The 16,640-nt window shown below is 73.0% G+C and overlaps 1 protein-coding gene across 2 annotated transcripts; it reads left to right on the top strand.

The window, feature by feature from the left end:
* The first annotated feature begins 234 nt into the window (after positions 1 to 234).
* NCAN (neurocan) lies at positions 235 to 16,452 on the top strand. Of its 2 annotated transcripts, XM_085562284.1 has the most exons (15): positions 235 to 474; positions 4,875 to 4,954; positions 6,048 to 6,437; positions 8,335 to 8,509; positions 8,976 to 9,103; positions 10,365 to 10,658; positions 10,916 to 12,067; positions 12,178 to 13,287; positions 13,500 to 13,616; positions 13,725 to 13,838; positions 13,958 to 14,116; positions 14,197 to 14,279; positions 14,361 to 14,505; positions 15,392 to 15,574; positions 15,670 to 16,452. In XM_085562284.1, exons 2-15 carry the CDS (start codon positions 4,882 to 4,884, stop codon positions 15,897 to 15,899), a joined length of 4,353 nt encoding a protein of 1,450 aa, XP_085418410.1. In that variant the 5' UTR covers positions 235 to 474; positions 4,875 to 4,881; the 3' UTR covers positions 15,900 to 16,452. The 2 variants fall into 2 exon arrangements, with proteins under 2 accessions (XP_085418410.1, XP_085418409.1); XM_085562283.1 differs by lacking the exon at positions 235 to 474 and having other exon boundaries at positions 15,666 to 16,452.
* The last annotated feature ends 188 nt before the right edge of the window (positions 16,453 to 16,640 follow it).

The following is a 16,640-nucleotide window of genomic DNA, read 5'->3' as shown; positions in this document are numbered from 1 at the left end:
CACCCCCATCACAGCCCCCCCCCCACACGGACCCCCCATCTCTGTCAGAGCCCTCCTGGAGACCCCCCCTCATTTCGGGGACCCCCCAAGCCCTTCCCCGCAGCGCGGGGTGCGAGAGGCGGCCCCGCTCGGTGGGGAGGGGGCGGCCCCGGTTTTGGGGGGGTTGGCCCGGGTTTTTTGGGGGGGGGGCGGCGCATGCGCGGCCGCCCCTCGCCCTGCGCCGGGCAGCGCGGAGCGGGCGCGGGTTCTCCGCCGCTGCGGGCAGGTGCGGGCGGGCGGCACCGGCGGCACCGGCGGGGGGGCCCCGCGCCCGCCGCCAGCCGCGATTGGCCCGGCCCGGCCCGGCTCGGCCCCCTCCGGGGGGCCCGGCCCGCTGCCCCCCTCTCCGAGCCCCGCTTTAAGCCCCCGGTGCCGGCGGGAGGGCTCGGCTCCACCGGAGGCGATGAGTCCCGGCGCGCCCTGAGCACGGAGCAGGTACGTGAGGCACCGGCACCGGCACCGGCACCGGCACCGGCACCGGCACCGCCCCCGCTGCGGGCCGGCCGTGGCCGTGGGGACACCGGCACGGCTCCGGCAGGAGCGGGACGGATCCGCGCTGGGGGGGCCAAGGGCGCGGGGCCCGGTGGCGGGGATGGGGACGGTGACAGCGACACCGACACCGGTACCGGCAGCGCCACGGCGGAAGAGGGCCGGATCCGGGCCGGATCCGGGCTGGGGGCGCGGCGGGGCTGCGGGGGCTGCGGGAATGCGGGGCCCGGTGGCGGCGGTGGGGACGGTGACATCGGTACCGGCGCTGCTGCGGGGACGGGGATGGGGGCGGTGACACCGGCGGGGACACCGGCAGCGACACCGGCAGCGACACCGGCAGCGACACCGGCAGCGACACCGGCAGCGACACCGGCGCCGCCGCGGCAGGAGCGGGATGGATCCGAGCTGGATGCGGGGGCGGGGGGCCCGCGGGTCCCGGCGGCGGTGGCGGGGATGGGGCCGGTGGCACCGGCGCCGCCGCGGCAGGAGCGGGACGGATCCGGGCCGGGCACGGGGGACGCTCGGTGTGCGGGGACACTGCGGGGCCGGGGGACGGAGGGCGGCCCCGGCGCGGGGACACCGAGGGGACAGGGAGCTGCCAGGGACGGGCGTGCAGGGCTCGGGGACAGCAGGGCGACACTGCGGGCACCGGGGCACCGGGGCCGCTGCACAACGGGGGCGTGGCGGGGACACCGGGACCGGGGGCACGGCGGGGACCGGAGCTCTCCAGGGCTGGGGGCGCTGAGGGGCAGCCGCGGCTGGGGACAGGCGACACGGCGGCCTGAGTGCCCCGGGAGCTGGCAGCGACACCGAGGGCAGGCAGAGGCGGCGAGGGGCGGCGGGACGCGGTGCCACCGGGGTGCCACCGCCGGCTGCGCCCGGGCCGCCCTTGCTGGCGGCGGTGGTGGCTCCGAATTCCGGGGAATGTCGCTGTCCCGGGGTGGCGGTGCCACGGCCGGGATGTCCCCAGCGCGGGGACACGGCGCGGAGGAGCCGGGATGGACGGACGGGCGTGGGTGCGGGTCGGGCTCGGGGCTCGGCAGCCCGGAACCGGCGGGACAGCGGTGCCCGCGGCCCGGATCCGTGCCGGGCGCCGCGGCCCGGGGCTCTCCTCCCGGTTGTGGCACCGGGCGCGGTGCGGGACTCGCTCGCAGCGAGTGGAGCCGAGGGCTCGGAGCGAAGCTGCGCCGGCTCCGGGGCTCCCGCGGCGCTCGGGGCGAGGCAGAAAGCGGGGCAGAAAGAATGAATGCATTTTTAAAAAAAAAATTAAAAAAAAGAAGAGCAAATTCTAAAATAAAGGCTGCAGACTGTCTGCCTAATAAAAATCGCACCGGCAAAGGGCCCATATTGGCCGGGATCGCAGTTTCCCGAGGTGCTAATTTATTCCGGCAGGCTGGGGGGAGCGGGAGCATCACGTTGCCTGTGAGATGTGACGGCAGCGAGGTTTGCAGAATTCCTTTGTTGTGGGCAGAGAGGAGGGGACGCCGAGCCGGCCCCGCCGCCGGGCCCCGCCGCGGGACCCCCGGAGGCCGCCCCGGTGCCCGGGGGGCGGCGCTGGGAGGGAGGTGGGTGCCGGGGGGCAGAGGGGGGCCGGGGGTGCTCGGGGTCGGGGTGCAGGAGCACCCCCGGACGGGGGACAGGCCGCGGGGGTGGGCACCGGGATGCCGCGCTCGCCCCGGTGGCACCGGAGTGACCCCGAGGCCGTGGGGGCTGCGGTGGCCGCGGGCACGGCTGGTGGCACCCCCAGGGCTGCGGTGTCCCCAGGGAGGGGACACCGATGTCCGGCGGCATCCGGGCTGCCCGCGTGGGTGGGCAGCGCCGCCTCTGTCCCGCCACCCGTGCCGTGTCCCCAAATGTCCCAAATGTCCCCTCTGCTCCGTGCGGGCCGCCCCCGGCCCCGCCCGGGCTCGGGGCAGGTTTTGGGGGACAGGTGACCCCCGAACTGACCGGGTGGTCCCGGCGGCCTGGGTGGAATTAAGCTCTGTTTCAGCTCAAGCTAATCACCAGCCCCGGCTTTGCATATTCATGAGCAGGATGAATTATTCATGAGGTGACAGCTAGTGACAGATGTGAAAATGCTCGCCCCGGTTTGGGGGGGGATTTGAGGGGGCGTTTTGCACCGGCGTTATTTTTAATTTCTCTCGTCTGCCGTTCCCCCGGCTGGGCTGGGGCGCCGGGGGGGGACAGGGACACGCTCCGTGTCCCCGAGGGGGCCGAGCCACGCGGCCTCGGGGACGTCGCGGTGACACCGCCCTGGCTGCGGGGAGCCACCCCGCCGTGACATTCGGGCTCCGGTGGCCGTGGTGGCCCGGCCACCCCCGTGCCACCCCCGTGCCACCCCCGTGCCACCCCTGTGCCACCCCTGTGCCACCCCCGTCACCCCCGTGCCACCCCCGTGCCACCCCTGTGCCACCCCTGTGCCACCCCTGTGCCACCTCCGTCACCCCCGTGCCACCCCTGTGCCACCCCTGTGCCACCCCCGTGCCACCCCCGTGCCACCCCCGTGCCACCCCCGTGCCACCCCCGTGCCACCCCTGTGCCACCTCCGTCACCCCCGTGCCACCCCTGTGCCACCTCCGTCACCCCCGTGCCACCCCCGTGCCACCCCCGTGCCACCCCCGTGCCACCCCCCTCGCCTCGCTGGCACCTCCGGGCACCGCCTGGTGACACCCGCGTGGCCCAGCTCGCCCGGCTGTTCCTGGGAATCCCGGCTGGATCTGCCTGGGATCCGGGAGCCAGCGCGGGCCGAGCCCGGTGCCACCGCAGGGCCGGGATGTGACCGTGCCACCCCGGCTGCCCCGGTCCCGGCGGGGTTGGGCCGTGGATCCACGGACGGTGGCGAGGAGGGGACGATGGGTCCCGGGGACACCGCCCGGTCGCTCGTGCTGACCCCGGGAATACTTCTTGCTGGCTCAGCACCTCGCCGGGGGTGCGGTGAGGGGCTGCGGGCAGGAGCGGGGACAGGAGCAGAGCCACCACGGGAGTGTCCCCCGCGTGTCCCCGGAGGAGCGGAGCCGTGTCCCGGCCCCGCGGGTGGCAGCCGCTGTCCCCGGAGGAGCGGAGCCGTGTCCCCGGAGGAGCGGAGCCGTGTCCCGGCCCCGCGGAGCCGTGTCCCCGGTCCCGCGGAGCCGTGTCCCCGGAGGAGCGGAGCCGTGTCCCGGCCCCGCCCCGGGGTCTCTGGGCGCGGCTGAGCCTCCCCGGGCGCTGCCGGCCCGGCCTTTCCCCCTTCTCCGGCTGCGGGAGCAGATCCCGCAGGGACGCTGCGGGCAGGGAAGCCACGGCTCAGCCGTGTGACCCCAAAAGCCAACCCCGAGCCCCCGGCGGGATTCCTGATCCCGGCAGGATTCCTGATCCCGGCGGGATTCCTGATCCCAGCCGGATTCCTGATCCCGGCAGGATTCCTGATCCCAGCGGGATTCCTGACCCGGAAGGATTCCTGATCCCGGCGGGATTCCTGATCCCGGCAGGATTCCTGATCCGACAGGATTCCTGATCCCAGCGGGATTCCTGATCCCAGCGGGATTCCTGATCCCAGCCGGATTCCTGATCCCGGCAGGATTCCTGATCCTGACAGGATTCCTGATCCCAGCCGGATTCCTGACCCGGCAGGATTCCTGCTCCTCATGCTCCCGGCTCCCAGCGGGCTGTCCCTGCCGCCAGCCCGGGTGACAGTGGCAGTCCCTGGGTGCCGGTGGCAGCCCCTGGGTGCCGGTGGCAGTCTCTGGGTGCCGGTGGCAGCTCCTGGGTGCCGGTGACAGTCCCTGGGCAATGGTGGCAGTCCCTGGGTGCGGATGGCAGTCTCTGGGTGCCGGTGGCAGTCCCTGGGCGATGGTGGCAGTCCCTGGGTGCGGATGGCAGTCTCTGGGTGCCGGTGACAGTCCCTGGGCAATGGTGGCAGTCCCTGGGCGATGGTGGCAGTCCCTGGGTGACAGTGGCAGCCCCTGGGTGCCGGTGGCAGCCCCTGGGTGATGGTGACAGTCCCTGGGCAATGGTGGCAGTCCCTGGGCGATGGTGGCAGTCTCTGGGTGCCGGTGGCAGCTCCTGGGTGCCAGTGGCAGTCTCTGGGTGCTGGTGGCAGTCCCTGGGTGCGGATGGCAGTCTCTGGGTGCCGGTGGCAGTCCCTGGGCGATGGTGGCAGTCCCTGGGCGATGCCCGTGCCCGGTTTGGGTGCGGTGGCAGCCGAGTGCCGGTGGCAGGTGCCAGCCAGCGCTTGTGCCCACGCCGGCTGTGCCAGTGCCCGGCCTCCCGCCGGTCCCGGGGCTCACGGGGCCGATTGGCGGCCCCGGGCACGGCGGGGCGGGCGAGCCCGGCCTGGCAGCCCGGCCTGGCAGCCGCTGTCCCTGCAGGTCAAGGATGGTGCCTGTGATGGGGGATGCCGCCTGCTGGGTCCTGCTCGGGCTCTCCCTCCTGCCCATCGCCGTCCTGGGTAAGTGCTGGCCGGCCCGGGCTAATTAGAGGGCGAGCGGCGATCAGTGATGAGCTCTGGGCCGGGGTAAATCCTGACGGGCAATAGAACCGGGCAGGGCTCGGGCCGCCGCCGGGATTAGCGGGGAGAAGCCCCCCAGGCGGCCGTGCCCCCTCCTCCGCGCGGGGATCGCTGCAGGCGCGGCCTTAAACCCTTAATCCCCCTCCCCAGGGCCCAGCTGAGCCCCCCGGGGATTTGCCGTGGCTCGGAGCCGCGTCCCCCCCCGTCCCCGCAGCACGGGGGGCTCTGGCATCGCCCCCCCAGCGCCCCCCGTGCCCCAGTGAGCGAGGGAGGAAGGTCCCGGGGGGATTAGCGGCAGCCCCCGGCCCCAGCTGGTCTCCGACCCCACGGGGGGCCCACGGGGGGTCCGAGACGCGGGGGATTTGCGCTGGGAGCCTGCCCAGGCTGGGACGGGATTAGTGCGGGAGGAGGAGGAGGAGGAGGAGGAGGAGGAGGAGGAGGAGGAGGAGAGGTCGGTCACGGTCCTGCCACGCTTTATCCCAGCACGGGGGTGGCTTTTCCCTGGTGCCACCAGGGTCAAGCGGCGTCGTGGGCGAGGGACCCCCGCCTGCGGGCAGGGCCGGGGTGCCGGTGTCCCCCGGGAGGGGTGTAGCACCCACGGGGGGTGCCGGTGTCCCCCGGGAGGGGTGTAGCACCCACGGGGGGTGCCGGTGTCCCCCGGGAGGGGTGTAGCACCCACGGGGGGTGCCGGTGTCCCCCGGGAGGGGTGTAGCACCCACGGGGGGTGCCGGTATCCCCCGGGAGGGGTGCGGCACCCACGGGGGAGTGCCGGTGTCCCCCGGGAGTCGCGCGGCACCCACGGGCGCAGACCAGCGGCCACAGCCTGGGGACATCCCGGGGGGGCCGGGCAGCGTCCTGGGGGAGGCGCGGACCCCGTCCGAGCTGGGGGTCCAGCCCCAGAGGGCTCCAGGTCGGGCTGCAGCCCCATCCCGATCCATCCTCGCGGTTCCTGCTCCTCCCGGGGGGCTCGGGGGGAGCCCCCCGGCCCCGCCGTGCCCTGCCCGCCGTGTCAGCCGGGCCGCTGTCCCCGCAGGCTCGCAGGACGAGGGGAAGGCGATCCGCATGGCGCGGCCGCAGCGGCGGGCGGTGCGCGTGGGGCTGGGGGAACCCGCGGCGCTGCCCTGCCTCTTCCTCCTGCGCTCCTCCTCCTCCTCGCCCGCGGAGCCGCCGCGCGTCAAATGGAGCAAGGTGCGCTCGGCCGGCGGCCGGCGGGAGGACGCGCCCGTCCTGGTGGCCAGGGAGGACGCGGTGAAGGTGCTCAAAGGCTACGAGGGCCGCGCCTGGCTGCCGGGCTACGGCCGTGACCGCGGCAACGCCACGCTGCAGCTGCGGGCGGCCCGCGCCAGCGACGCGGGGCTCTACCGCTGCCAGGTGGTGGCCGGCATCCACGACGAGCAGGACCTGCTGCCGCTGGAGGTGACGGGTGAGCCGGGCACGGCCGGGGCACGGCCGGGGCACGGCCGGGGGGAGCCTGGGGGGAGCCTGGGGGGAGCCTGGGGACGAGGGAGGGTGGGCGAGGTGGACACCAGGGTGGGCTGGGCACCCCAGGAGAGCTGGGCACCCCAGAGAAGCCATGACCCCCAGGTGAGAGCCGTGCACCCCGTTTGGTCCCTGCACCCCAGAGAAACCATGACCCCACATGAGAGATCTGCACCCAGTTTCTTCCCTGCACCCCATAGAAACCATGACCCCACATGAGAGCCGTGCACCCCGTTTGGTCCCTGCACCCCAGAGAAGCCATGACCCCCACATGAGAGATCTGCACCCAGTTTCTTCCCTGCACCCCATAGAAACCATGAGCGCCCCATAAGAAATCTGCACCCCGTTTGGTCCCTGCACCCCATAGAAACCATGAGCACCCCATAAGAACTCTGCACCTCGTTTGGTCCCTGCACCCCAGAGAAGCCATGAGCACCCCATAAGAACTCTGCATCCAGTTTCTTCCCTGCACCCCATAGAAACCATGACCCCACATGAGAGCCGTGCGCCCCGTTTGGTCCCTGCACCCCATAGAAACCATGAGCACCCCATAAGAACTCTGCACCCCGTTTCTTCCCTGCATCCCACAGGATCTCCACACCCCGTGTAGCCTGTGCCCCCCACGGCAGCTGTGCCCCCCGTGTGCCCCCTGCACCCTAAACAAGCCGTGTCCCGAGCGCCCCGTGGCAGTTCTGTGCCCCCTGAGCCCTAAACATTGTGCCAGCCTGCATCCCGTGCCAATCCTGCACCCCCTGCACCCCGTGCCAATCCTACATCCCCTGCATCCCGTGCCAATCCTGCACCCCCTGCACCCCGTGCCAATCCTACATCCCCTGCACCCCGTGCCAATCCTACATCCCCTGCACCCCGTGCCAATCCTGCATCCCCTGCACCCCGTGCCGGCCCTATATCCCGTGCCAGCCCTATATCCCGTGCCAGCCCTATATCCCGTGCCAGCCCTATATCCTGTGCCAGCCCTATATCCCGTGCCAGCCCTATATCCCGTGCCAGCCCTGAACCCCGTGCCAGCCCTATATCCCGTGCCAGCCCTATATCCCGTGCCAGCCCTATATCCCGTGCCAGCCCTATATCCCATGTCAGCCCTATATCCCGTGTCAGCCCTATATCCCGTGCCAGCCCTATATCCCATGCCAGCCCTATATCCCGTGCCAGCCCTATATCCCGTGCCAGCCCTATATCCCGTGCCAGCCCTATATCCCATGCCAGCTATATATCCCATGTCAGCCCTATATCCCATGCCAGCCCTATATCCCGTGCCAGCCCTGAACCCCGTGCCAGCCCTATATCCCGTGCCAGCCCTATATCCCGTGCCAGCCCTATATCCCATGTCAGCCCTATATCCCGTGTCAGCCCTATATCCCGTGCCAGCCCTATATCCCATGCCAGCCCTATATCCCGTGCCAGCCCTATATCCCGTGCCAGCCCTATATCCCGTGCCAGCCCTATATCCCATGCCAGCTATATATCCCATGTCAGCCCTATATCCCATGCCAGCCCTATATCCCGTGCCAGCCCTATATCCCATGTCAGCCCTATATCCCGTGCCAGCCCTATATCCCATGCCAGTCCTATATCCCATGCCAGCCCTATATCCCGTGCCAGCCCTATATCCCATGTCAGCCCTATATCCCGTGCCAGCCCTATATCCCATGCCAGCCCTATATCCCGTGCCAGCCCTATATCCCGTGCCAGCCCTATATCCCGTGCCAGCCCTATATCCCGTGCCAGCTCTATATCCCGTGCCAGCCCCGCTCCCCTCACCCCCGCACAAGCCCCGCGGCCGCCGTGCCCGCGCCCCACGCCGCGCTCCGTGTCCCCAGGCGTGGTGTTCCACTACCGGCCCGCGGGCCGCCGCTACGCGCTCAGCTTCGCCGCCGCCCGCCGCGCCTGCCGCGACAACTCCGCCGTCATCGCCTCCCCCCAGCACCTCCAGGCCGCCTTCGAGGACGGCTACGACAACTGCGACGCGGGCTGGCTGAGCGACCAGAGCGTGCGGTGAGTGCGGGGAGCGGGCCACGCCGGGACACCCCCGGGACATCCCCGGGACATTCCCGGGACACCTCCGGGACACCGCGGGGACACCCCCGGGACACCCCCGGGACACCGCGGGGACACCCCCGGGACATTCCCGGGACACCCCCGGGACATTCCCAGGACACCTCCGGGGACACCGCGGGGACACCTCCGGGACACCGCGGGGACACCCCCGGGACACCGCGGGGACACCCCCGGGACACCGCGGGGACACCCCCGGGACACTCCCGGGACACCTCGGGACACCCCCGGGACACCTCCTGGACACCCCCGGGACACTCCCGGGACACCCCCGGGACACCTCCTGGACACCCCCGGGACACTCCCGGGCCACCCCCGGGCCACTCCCGGGCCATCTCCGGGAACCCCCGGGCACCCCGGGCGCCGCTGCCCGCGGAGCCCCGCGCCCACCGTGCCCCCCCGGCAGGTACCCCATCACGCTGTCCCGGCCCGGCTGCTACGGAGACCGCGACCGCCTCCCCGGCGTGCGCAGCTACGGCCGCAGGGAGCCCGCCGAGCTCTACGACGTCTACTGCTACTCCCGGGAGCTGCGAGGCAAGGGCTGCGCCCCGCGATCCGTGCCCGGGGGTCCCTGCGTGCCCACGGCACGGCCAGCAGCACGGATGGGTGCCCAGGGTCTGTCTGTGCCCACGGCACGGCCAGGAGCACGGATGGGTGCCCAGGGTCTGTCTGTGCCCACGGCACGGCCAGGAGCACGGCTGGGTGCCCAGGGGTGTCCCTCCCTGGCCATGGCATGACTGGGTGCCCACCATGTCCCTCCCTGGCCGTGGCATGACCGGGTGCCCAAGGATGTCCTTCTGTGGCCGTGGCATGGCCGGGTGCCCACGATGTCCCTCCCTGGCTGGGTACCCAGGGGTGTCCGTCCCTGGCCGTGGCGTGGCTGGGTGCCCACCGTGTCCTTTCCTGGCTGTGGCATGGCCGGGTGCCCAGGGATGTCCCTCCATGGCTGGGTACCCAGGGGTGTCCGTCCCTGGCCGTGGCGTGGCTGGGTGCCCACCGTGTCCTTTCCTGGCTGTGGCATGGCCGGGTGCCCAGGGATGTCCCTCCATGGCTGGGTACCCAGGGGTGTCCGTCCCTGGCCGTGGCGTGGCTGGGTGCCCACCGTGTCCTTTCCTGGCTGTGGCATGGCCGGGTGCCCAGGGATGTCCCTCCATGGCCACAGTTGTGGCTGGATGCCCACGATGTCCCTCCATGGCCACAGTTGTGGCTGGATGCCCACGATGTCCCTCCATGGCCACAGTTGTGGCTGGATGCCCACGATGTCCCTCCCTGGCTGGCCGTGGCATGACCGGGTGCCCAAGGATGTCCTTCTGTGGCCGTGGCATGGCCGGGTGCCCACGATGTCCCTCCCTGGCTGGGTACCCAGGGGTGTCTGTCCCTGGCCGTGACATGGCCGGGTGCCCAGGGATGTCCCTCCCTGGCCATGGCATGACTGGGTGCCCACCATGTCCCTCCCTGGCTGTGGCATGGCCGGGTGCCCAGGGATGTCCCTCCATGGCCGTGGCATGGCCGGGTGCCCAGGGATGTCCCTCCCTGGCCACAGTTGTGGCTGGATGCCCACGATGTCCCTCCCTGGCTGGCCGTGGCATGACCGGGTGCCCAAGGATGTCCCCCCCTGGCCGTGGCGTGGCCCCGTGCCCACCGTGTCCCTCCACGGCCACATCTCGGTGCATTCCTCCCCAGCCGCGCTCCGGGCGGGTGCCAGCGCTCCGTGCCACCCTTGGCAGCGCTCGGGCCAGCCCGAAAGCGCCGTCCCTCGCCGCGGCCGCGTCGCCAAGGGCTGCCCTCCCCGCAGGGACCGTGTTCCACGCCTCGGAGCCGGGCCGCTTCACCTGGCAGGGCGCCCGGCGGCACTGCCGGAGCCGCGGGGCAGCGCTGGCCACCACGGGCCAGCTGCACCTGGCGTGGCGAGCGGGGCTGGACCGCTGCGACCCGGGCTGGCTGGCGGACGGCAGCGTGCGCTACCCCATCCTCCGGCCGCGCAGCAAGTGCGGCGGCGAGGCCCCGGGCGTGCGGACCCTCTACCAGTTCCCCAACCGCACCGGCTTCCCCCCCGCCGCCTCCCGATTCGACGCCTACTGCTACAAAGGTGAGGGGGGCCCGCCGAGCCTGCCCCGCCGCTGCCTCCTTCCCTCCGGGATCGGTGGGCGCGGCCGGGAAAATTGCTGCGGATGAATATTTAATTGGGGATTAATGAGATAAATGAGGGGATGCGGCGCTGGGAGGGAGCTCGGCTCCGGCTGGCGCGGGGAGGGGGATGCGGTGCTCGGTGCTGACACTCGAGGGGGGCTACGGGACCCCCGGGTGCGCTCGGTGCCGCCGCCGATGCTCGCGGTGTCCCCACAGCCGCGGGGCACGGGGACACGGAGCAGCCGGTGCTGCCGGTGCCACCCACGCCCGACCCGCCGGGCAGCGACAACGCGCTGGTGGAGCGCGGCGAGGACCCGGGCGCATCGGGGGACACCCGCGACATCCCCCGCGACCGCGACGACCTCCTGCCACCGCCGGGGCCCGCGGGGCTGGCCGAGGATGAGGACGAGCAGCTGCGGCCGGCCAGCGGCAGCCCGGTGGCACGGCGCGGTGACCTCCCGGGCAGCGCCCTGGCACCGGCACCGGCGGCTGCAGGGCTGGGCACGGGCGCCGGGACATCCCCGCCGCCCGCCGGGACATCCCCGCCGGCGTGGCCCCACGAGGAGGAGGCTCTCAACGTGGTGGAGGATCCGGAGAGCTCCCGGCGGGACCCTCCCAGCGCCAGCCCGGCCCGAGGGGACCCTGCGGGACCCCCGGCCACCCTCCGGTCACATCCCCACAGCCCGGCCCTGGAGCGCAGCGCCGGCGCGTCCCTGTCACCGCCCGGGCTTGGGGTGGTCCCCAGCGCGGCCCCGGAGACCCCCGGAGCCCCCGCGGGCAGCTCCGGCGCCCCGAGGAGGAGCTACCCCGGGCTCAACGGGCGCCACTTCCAGTTCCAGCGGCACAGCCGCGACCCCGCGGCCGCAGCTGGGGGGGACACGGCGGTGACAGCGGCGATGGTCACCCGGGACCCCGCGGCAGGAGCCGGGGACACGGCGGTGGCACCGGGGATGGTCACCCGGGACCCCGCGGCAGGAGCCGGGGACACCGCGGTGACACCGGGGATGGTCACCCGGGACCCCGCGGCAGGAGCCGGGGACACGGCGGTGACACCGGGGATGGTCACCCGGGACCCCGCGGCAGGAGCCGGGGACACCGCGGTGACACCGGGGATGGTCACCCGGGACCCCGCGGCAGGAGCCGGGGACACCGCGGTGGCACCGGGGATGGTCACCCGGGACCCCGCGGCCGCGGCTGGGGACACGGCGGTGGCACCGGGGATGGTCACCCGGGCCCCCGTGCAGGCGCAGGAGGTGAAGGGAGGCGCAGCCAACGCCGTGGAGCTGTGGAGCCCCCCCCGAGCCGGCAGCCCCCGGCGGGAGGGTCCCCACGCGTCCCCCAACGCGCTGGAGGAGGACACCGGCCCCGGTGAGTGACACTGGCCCCGGTGGGTGACACCGGCCCCGGTGAGTGACACCGGACGCGGCTCCCGGCGCCGTCGCGTCCCGGTGGCCCCATGGCGGTGCCGTCTCTTGCAGAGCTCCAGGCCCCGGCCACCGGCCCGCCGTCCCTCCCGCCGGCCCCGAGGGATTCAGGGACCCCCGCGGGGACCCCGCCCGTGCCGTCCCCGTCCCCCGCCACTCTCCGGGACGCTCGGGGCCACCGGGACCCCCCCGCGGCTGGGGCTCAGCCCCGCGTCCCCGGAGCCCGCGGGGACTCCCCGAGGCCGCCCGCCGACGCCCCCGAGGACTTCTCCGGGGACGTCCCGTCCCAGGAGGGCTCCGTGCCGCCGCTGCCCCCGCTGCCCCCGCTGCCCCCGGCCCCGCTGGTGGCCGAGGGTCCCGAGCCGGCCCCGCAGCCCCGCGGGGACGGCGGCGGCGGCAGCGGAGCCCCGGGGGACGGCGCGCTGGAGAGGCAGAGGAAGGCGGTGACATTCCTGCAGCCGGAGGGTCCCTCCGAGGGACACCCCGCCACCCCCGGCCGCGCCGAGGGGGCTCCTCCCGGGCCCCGGGCCCGCTCCGGGGCGGCCGAGCCCGGCCAGGAGCAGCCGGAGGAGCCCGGGGGTGTCGGCAATGGCGCGGCCGAGCCCGGCAGCGAAGCGGCCGCGTCCCCCCCGGCCCGGGGCGTCCCCTCGGCGCCCCCTTCCCCCACGGCCACCGAGGCGGTGCTGTGGGCCAACACCGAGCGGCCGGAGGGGCTGGCGCTGCTGGAGCCGGTGGCCGAGGAGGGGTCCGCAGCCTTCGCCCCCCCAGACCCACAGCCCACCCAGCGCCCCGAGCCGGGGCCGGGGGCGGCCGAGCTGCTCCTCCTGTCCCCCCCGGACCCCCGGCAGCCCCTCGCCACCCCCGGCCCCCCAGCTGTCCCCGGAGACCAGGAGGACGCCTCCGGGGAGGCCGGGCGGGAGGAGCCCCCCACGCCCCTCGGCTCGGCCACCCGCGGGCCCCGGCCGCCCCCCAGCGCCCCCCGGCCCGGGGGGACGGAGCCCGCCGGGTCCCCGGGCGCGGGGCTGCTCCCGGAGCCCTCGGCGGCGCCGGGGGTCCCGGGGGGGACCCCGCTGCCGGATGCCGACAGCGGCAGCGGGGAGGAGCCGGCGCTGGACGAGCGGGAGCTGCTGGCCTGGGTGGGCACCGGCAACGCCAGCGGGCACGGTGAGCCGCGGGCACGGTGAGCCGCGGGCACGGTGAGCCGCGGGCACGGTGAGCCGCGGGCACCGGGGCTGGAGGCCGCGGGGAGAACGGGAGGCTCTGAGGCGGAGGTTTGGGCGGTGTCGCTCCTTTTTCCCCCGATTTCCTCGCTGGGATGGGAGCGGGGGTGGCACCGCGCCCCCCAGCCCGGCTCAGGGCCCCGCTGCCGCCCGCAGCGCCGCCGGACCCGTGCCAGAGCAACCCGTGCCTGCACGGCGGGACGAGCCGTGCCAACGGCACCGTGTGCGGCTGCAGCTGCGCCCCGGGCTTCACCGGCGAGAACTGCGAGATCGGTGAGGGCCCGGGCCCCGCCGGGCGCGGCTGGCACCGCGGCTCCGAGCCGCGGGGCGCGGCGGCGGCGGGCGGGGTGGCCGCGCCCGCAGCTCCCGGTGTCCCCGCAGACATCGACGACTGCCTGTCCAGCCCGTGCCAGAACGGCGGCACCTGCATCGACGAGGTCAACTCCTTCGTGTGCCTCTGCCTGCCCAGCTACGGCGGCAGCCGCTGCGAGAAAGGTGCGGGCCGCCGCCGGGGACCCCGGCCCGGCCGAGCCCCCCGCCCAGCCCCGCGGCTCCGGGCGCCGGGAGGGGACCCGGGTCCGCGCCGCGCCGCCACTGTCGCCGCGTCCCCGCAGACACGGAGGGCTGTGAGCACAACTGGCACAAGTTCCAGGGCCACTGCTACCGCTACTTCGCCCGCCGGCGCTCGTGGGAGGACGCGGAGCGCGACTGCCGGCGCCGGGCCGGGCACCTCACCAGCATCCACTCGCAGGAGGAGCACGCCTTCATCAACGGTGGGCCGGGGGGCTCCAGCTCCCCCTCCCCGGGCGCTGCTCGCCTCCTCCGTGCGAGCCGCGGGTGCCTCTCCCCGCAGGCTTCGGCCACGAGAACACCTGGATCGGCCTCAACGACCGCATCGTGGAGCAGGACTTCCAGTGGACCGACAACACCGGCTTGGTGAGGCCTCGGGGCGCTCGGGGGGCTCGGGGTGCGGGGACGGGGGTGCGGAGGGTGTCACCCTCCCCGGCGGCCCCGCAGCAATACGAGAACTGGCGGGAGAACCAACCCGACAACTTCTTCGCGGGCGGCGAGGACTGCGTGGTGCTCGTGTCCCACGAGATCGGCAAGTGGAACGACGTGCCCTGCAACTACAACCTGCCCTACATCTGCAAGAAAGGCACAGGTAGCGCCCGCCCGGCCTGCCCAGCCTGGCACGGCCTCATCCCGCGGCCCGCGGCGTCCTGTTCCCGTCCCACAGCTCCCGGTGTCCTCATCCCGCAGCTCCCGGTGTCCTCATCCCGCAGCTCCCGGTGTCCTCATCCCGCAGCTCCCGGTGTTCCCATCCCTCAGGTCCCGGTGTCCTCATCCCGCAGCTCCCGGTGTCCTCATCCCGCAGCTCCCGGTGTCCCCATCCCTCAGGTCCCGGTGTCCTCATCCCGCAGCTCCCGGTGTCCTCATCCCGCAGCTCCCGGTGTCCCCATCCCGCAGGCTCCGGTGTCCTCATCCCGCAGCTCCCGGTGTCCTCATCCCGCAGCTCCCGGTGTCCCCATCCCGCAGGCTCCGGTGTCCTCATCCCGCAGCTCCCGGTGTCCCCATCCCTCAGCTCCCGGTGTCCACATCCCGCAGCTCCCGGTGTCCTCATCCCGCAGCTCCCGGTGTCCTCATCCCGCAGGTCCCGGTGTCCCTGTCCCCATCCCCGGCCAACCTTTCCCGGCCCTTCTCCCAGGCGAACTCCACCAATTCCCCCCTAAATCTCCATTTTTCTTTTCCCCGCCATCAGTCCCTCCCTCAGCCCTCGGATTTGTTTGATTTGCTCCCATTAAATTCCCATTCCTTACCTCGGGAAGTTCCAGTAACCTCCAGCTGCTCCTCCCCATCCCGCGGGCTAATGACGCTCCAGTTAGGCCATTAATTAACCAATTAAACCCTGGGGACAGCTCCCAGGGATGGGCGGGGGAGCTCCAGGGTGGCCCGGACCGGTGTCCCTTGTCCCCTCCCAGTGACTCCCAGTGACTCCCAGTGACTCCCAGTGTCCGGGGGGTGACGGAGCTCTGTGCCCCCCCTCCCAGTGCTGTGCGGGCCCCCCCCGGAGGTGCCGAACGCTTTCCCGGTGGGGAAGAAGAAGGAGAAGTACAACATCCACTCCAGCGTGCGCTACCAGTGCCACGAGGGCTTCAGCCAGCGCCACGTCCCCACCATCAAGTGCCACAGCAGCGGCAAGTGGGACCGGCCCAAAATCCTCTGCACAAAACGTTAGTGGGGGCCTCGGGGGGCGGGAGGGGGTCCGGAGCCCCGGTCCGGGGGGCTGACCCGCCACGCGTGCCCCGCCTTGCCCCCCGTTAGCCAGGCGGTCGCACCGAGCGCGGCGGCACCGGCGGCACCGGCACAGCCACCCGCACCACCCGCACCACCGGCACAAACCCCGCAAGGAGCGGCGGAAACGCCGCCAGCGCCTCCGGCTGGACTGGATGGAGGAGGGCCACTACTTCTAGAGGCGGGCGAGCACAAAGGGGTCCCCGCGGGACGTGGCGGCGTCCCCCGTCCCTGCCCCACCGCCTCCCCGCCCCTCTTTTGTAGCCCCTTTCGGCTTTAGCTCCTTAGGATGCCCGGCCCCGTAGGGAATAGGATCCGGAGGGGGCGGCTGCGTGTGCGCCCCCAGCCCACCCTGCATGCCCCACGCTCAGCCCCCGGCCCGGGCTGAGCCCCCGAGCCGGGCTCTGTCCCTGGCCCCAAACCGGGGCAGCCCCCGCCCCGTCGCCCCCGGGGTGGCTCTGGTTTTTTAGCAGCCCCCCACCCCATTTCCCTGCCCCAGCCCCCCGGGGCGTCCCCGCGGCCGGCACGGGTGGGGCGTGGGGGGCTCGGTGGTCGCGGGGCCCCTGTCCCGCTCCGCGCCCGCTCTGGGGGTGCTCGGTGGGGCTCTGTCCCCTGTCCGTTCGTGTCGGGTCCCGTCGGAGTTGGCGTGTGTGTGTGTGTGTGCGTGTGTGTGTACGGCGCTTTCCGATCTCCGCTCCTTGCGACGTGACTGCCGCGTCCCCGCCCCCTCCCCGACCCCCTCCCGGCGCCCCCTCCCCATTTCTGACTCCGCCTTTCTGTACTGCTGGACATTTTAATAAATTTTTTTAACAGTTGAGCCACGCCCGCCCTTTCCTGGGGACCTCGGGTCGTGTTCCCCGCCTGGCGCCGCTCCCCAGCCGCCTCCTCTCACCGCACCCCGTTAATTCCGAGCAGCCCCAAGCTCTCCTGGTGTCCCCCTCGAGATGGGGAGAGCCGATAGATTTTTGGGGTGATTCCTGCCTAAAACATCCTCCATCACCCGCC

This window comes from Lonchura striata, chromosome 28, assembly GCF_050655825.1.
Source record: "Lonchura striata isolate lonStrDom1 chromosome 28, ASM5065582v1, whole genome shotgun sequence".
In the NCBI taxonomy this organism is placed as follows: Eukaryota; Metazoa; Chordata; class Aves; order Passeriformes; family Estrildidae; genus Lonchura; species Lonchura striata.
The sequence above is the reverse complement of the archived record's forward strand: the minus strand, read 5'-3'. Positions and strand labels throughout refer to the sequence as shown.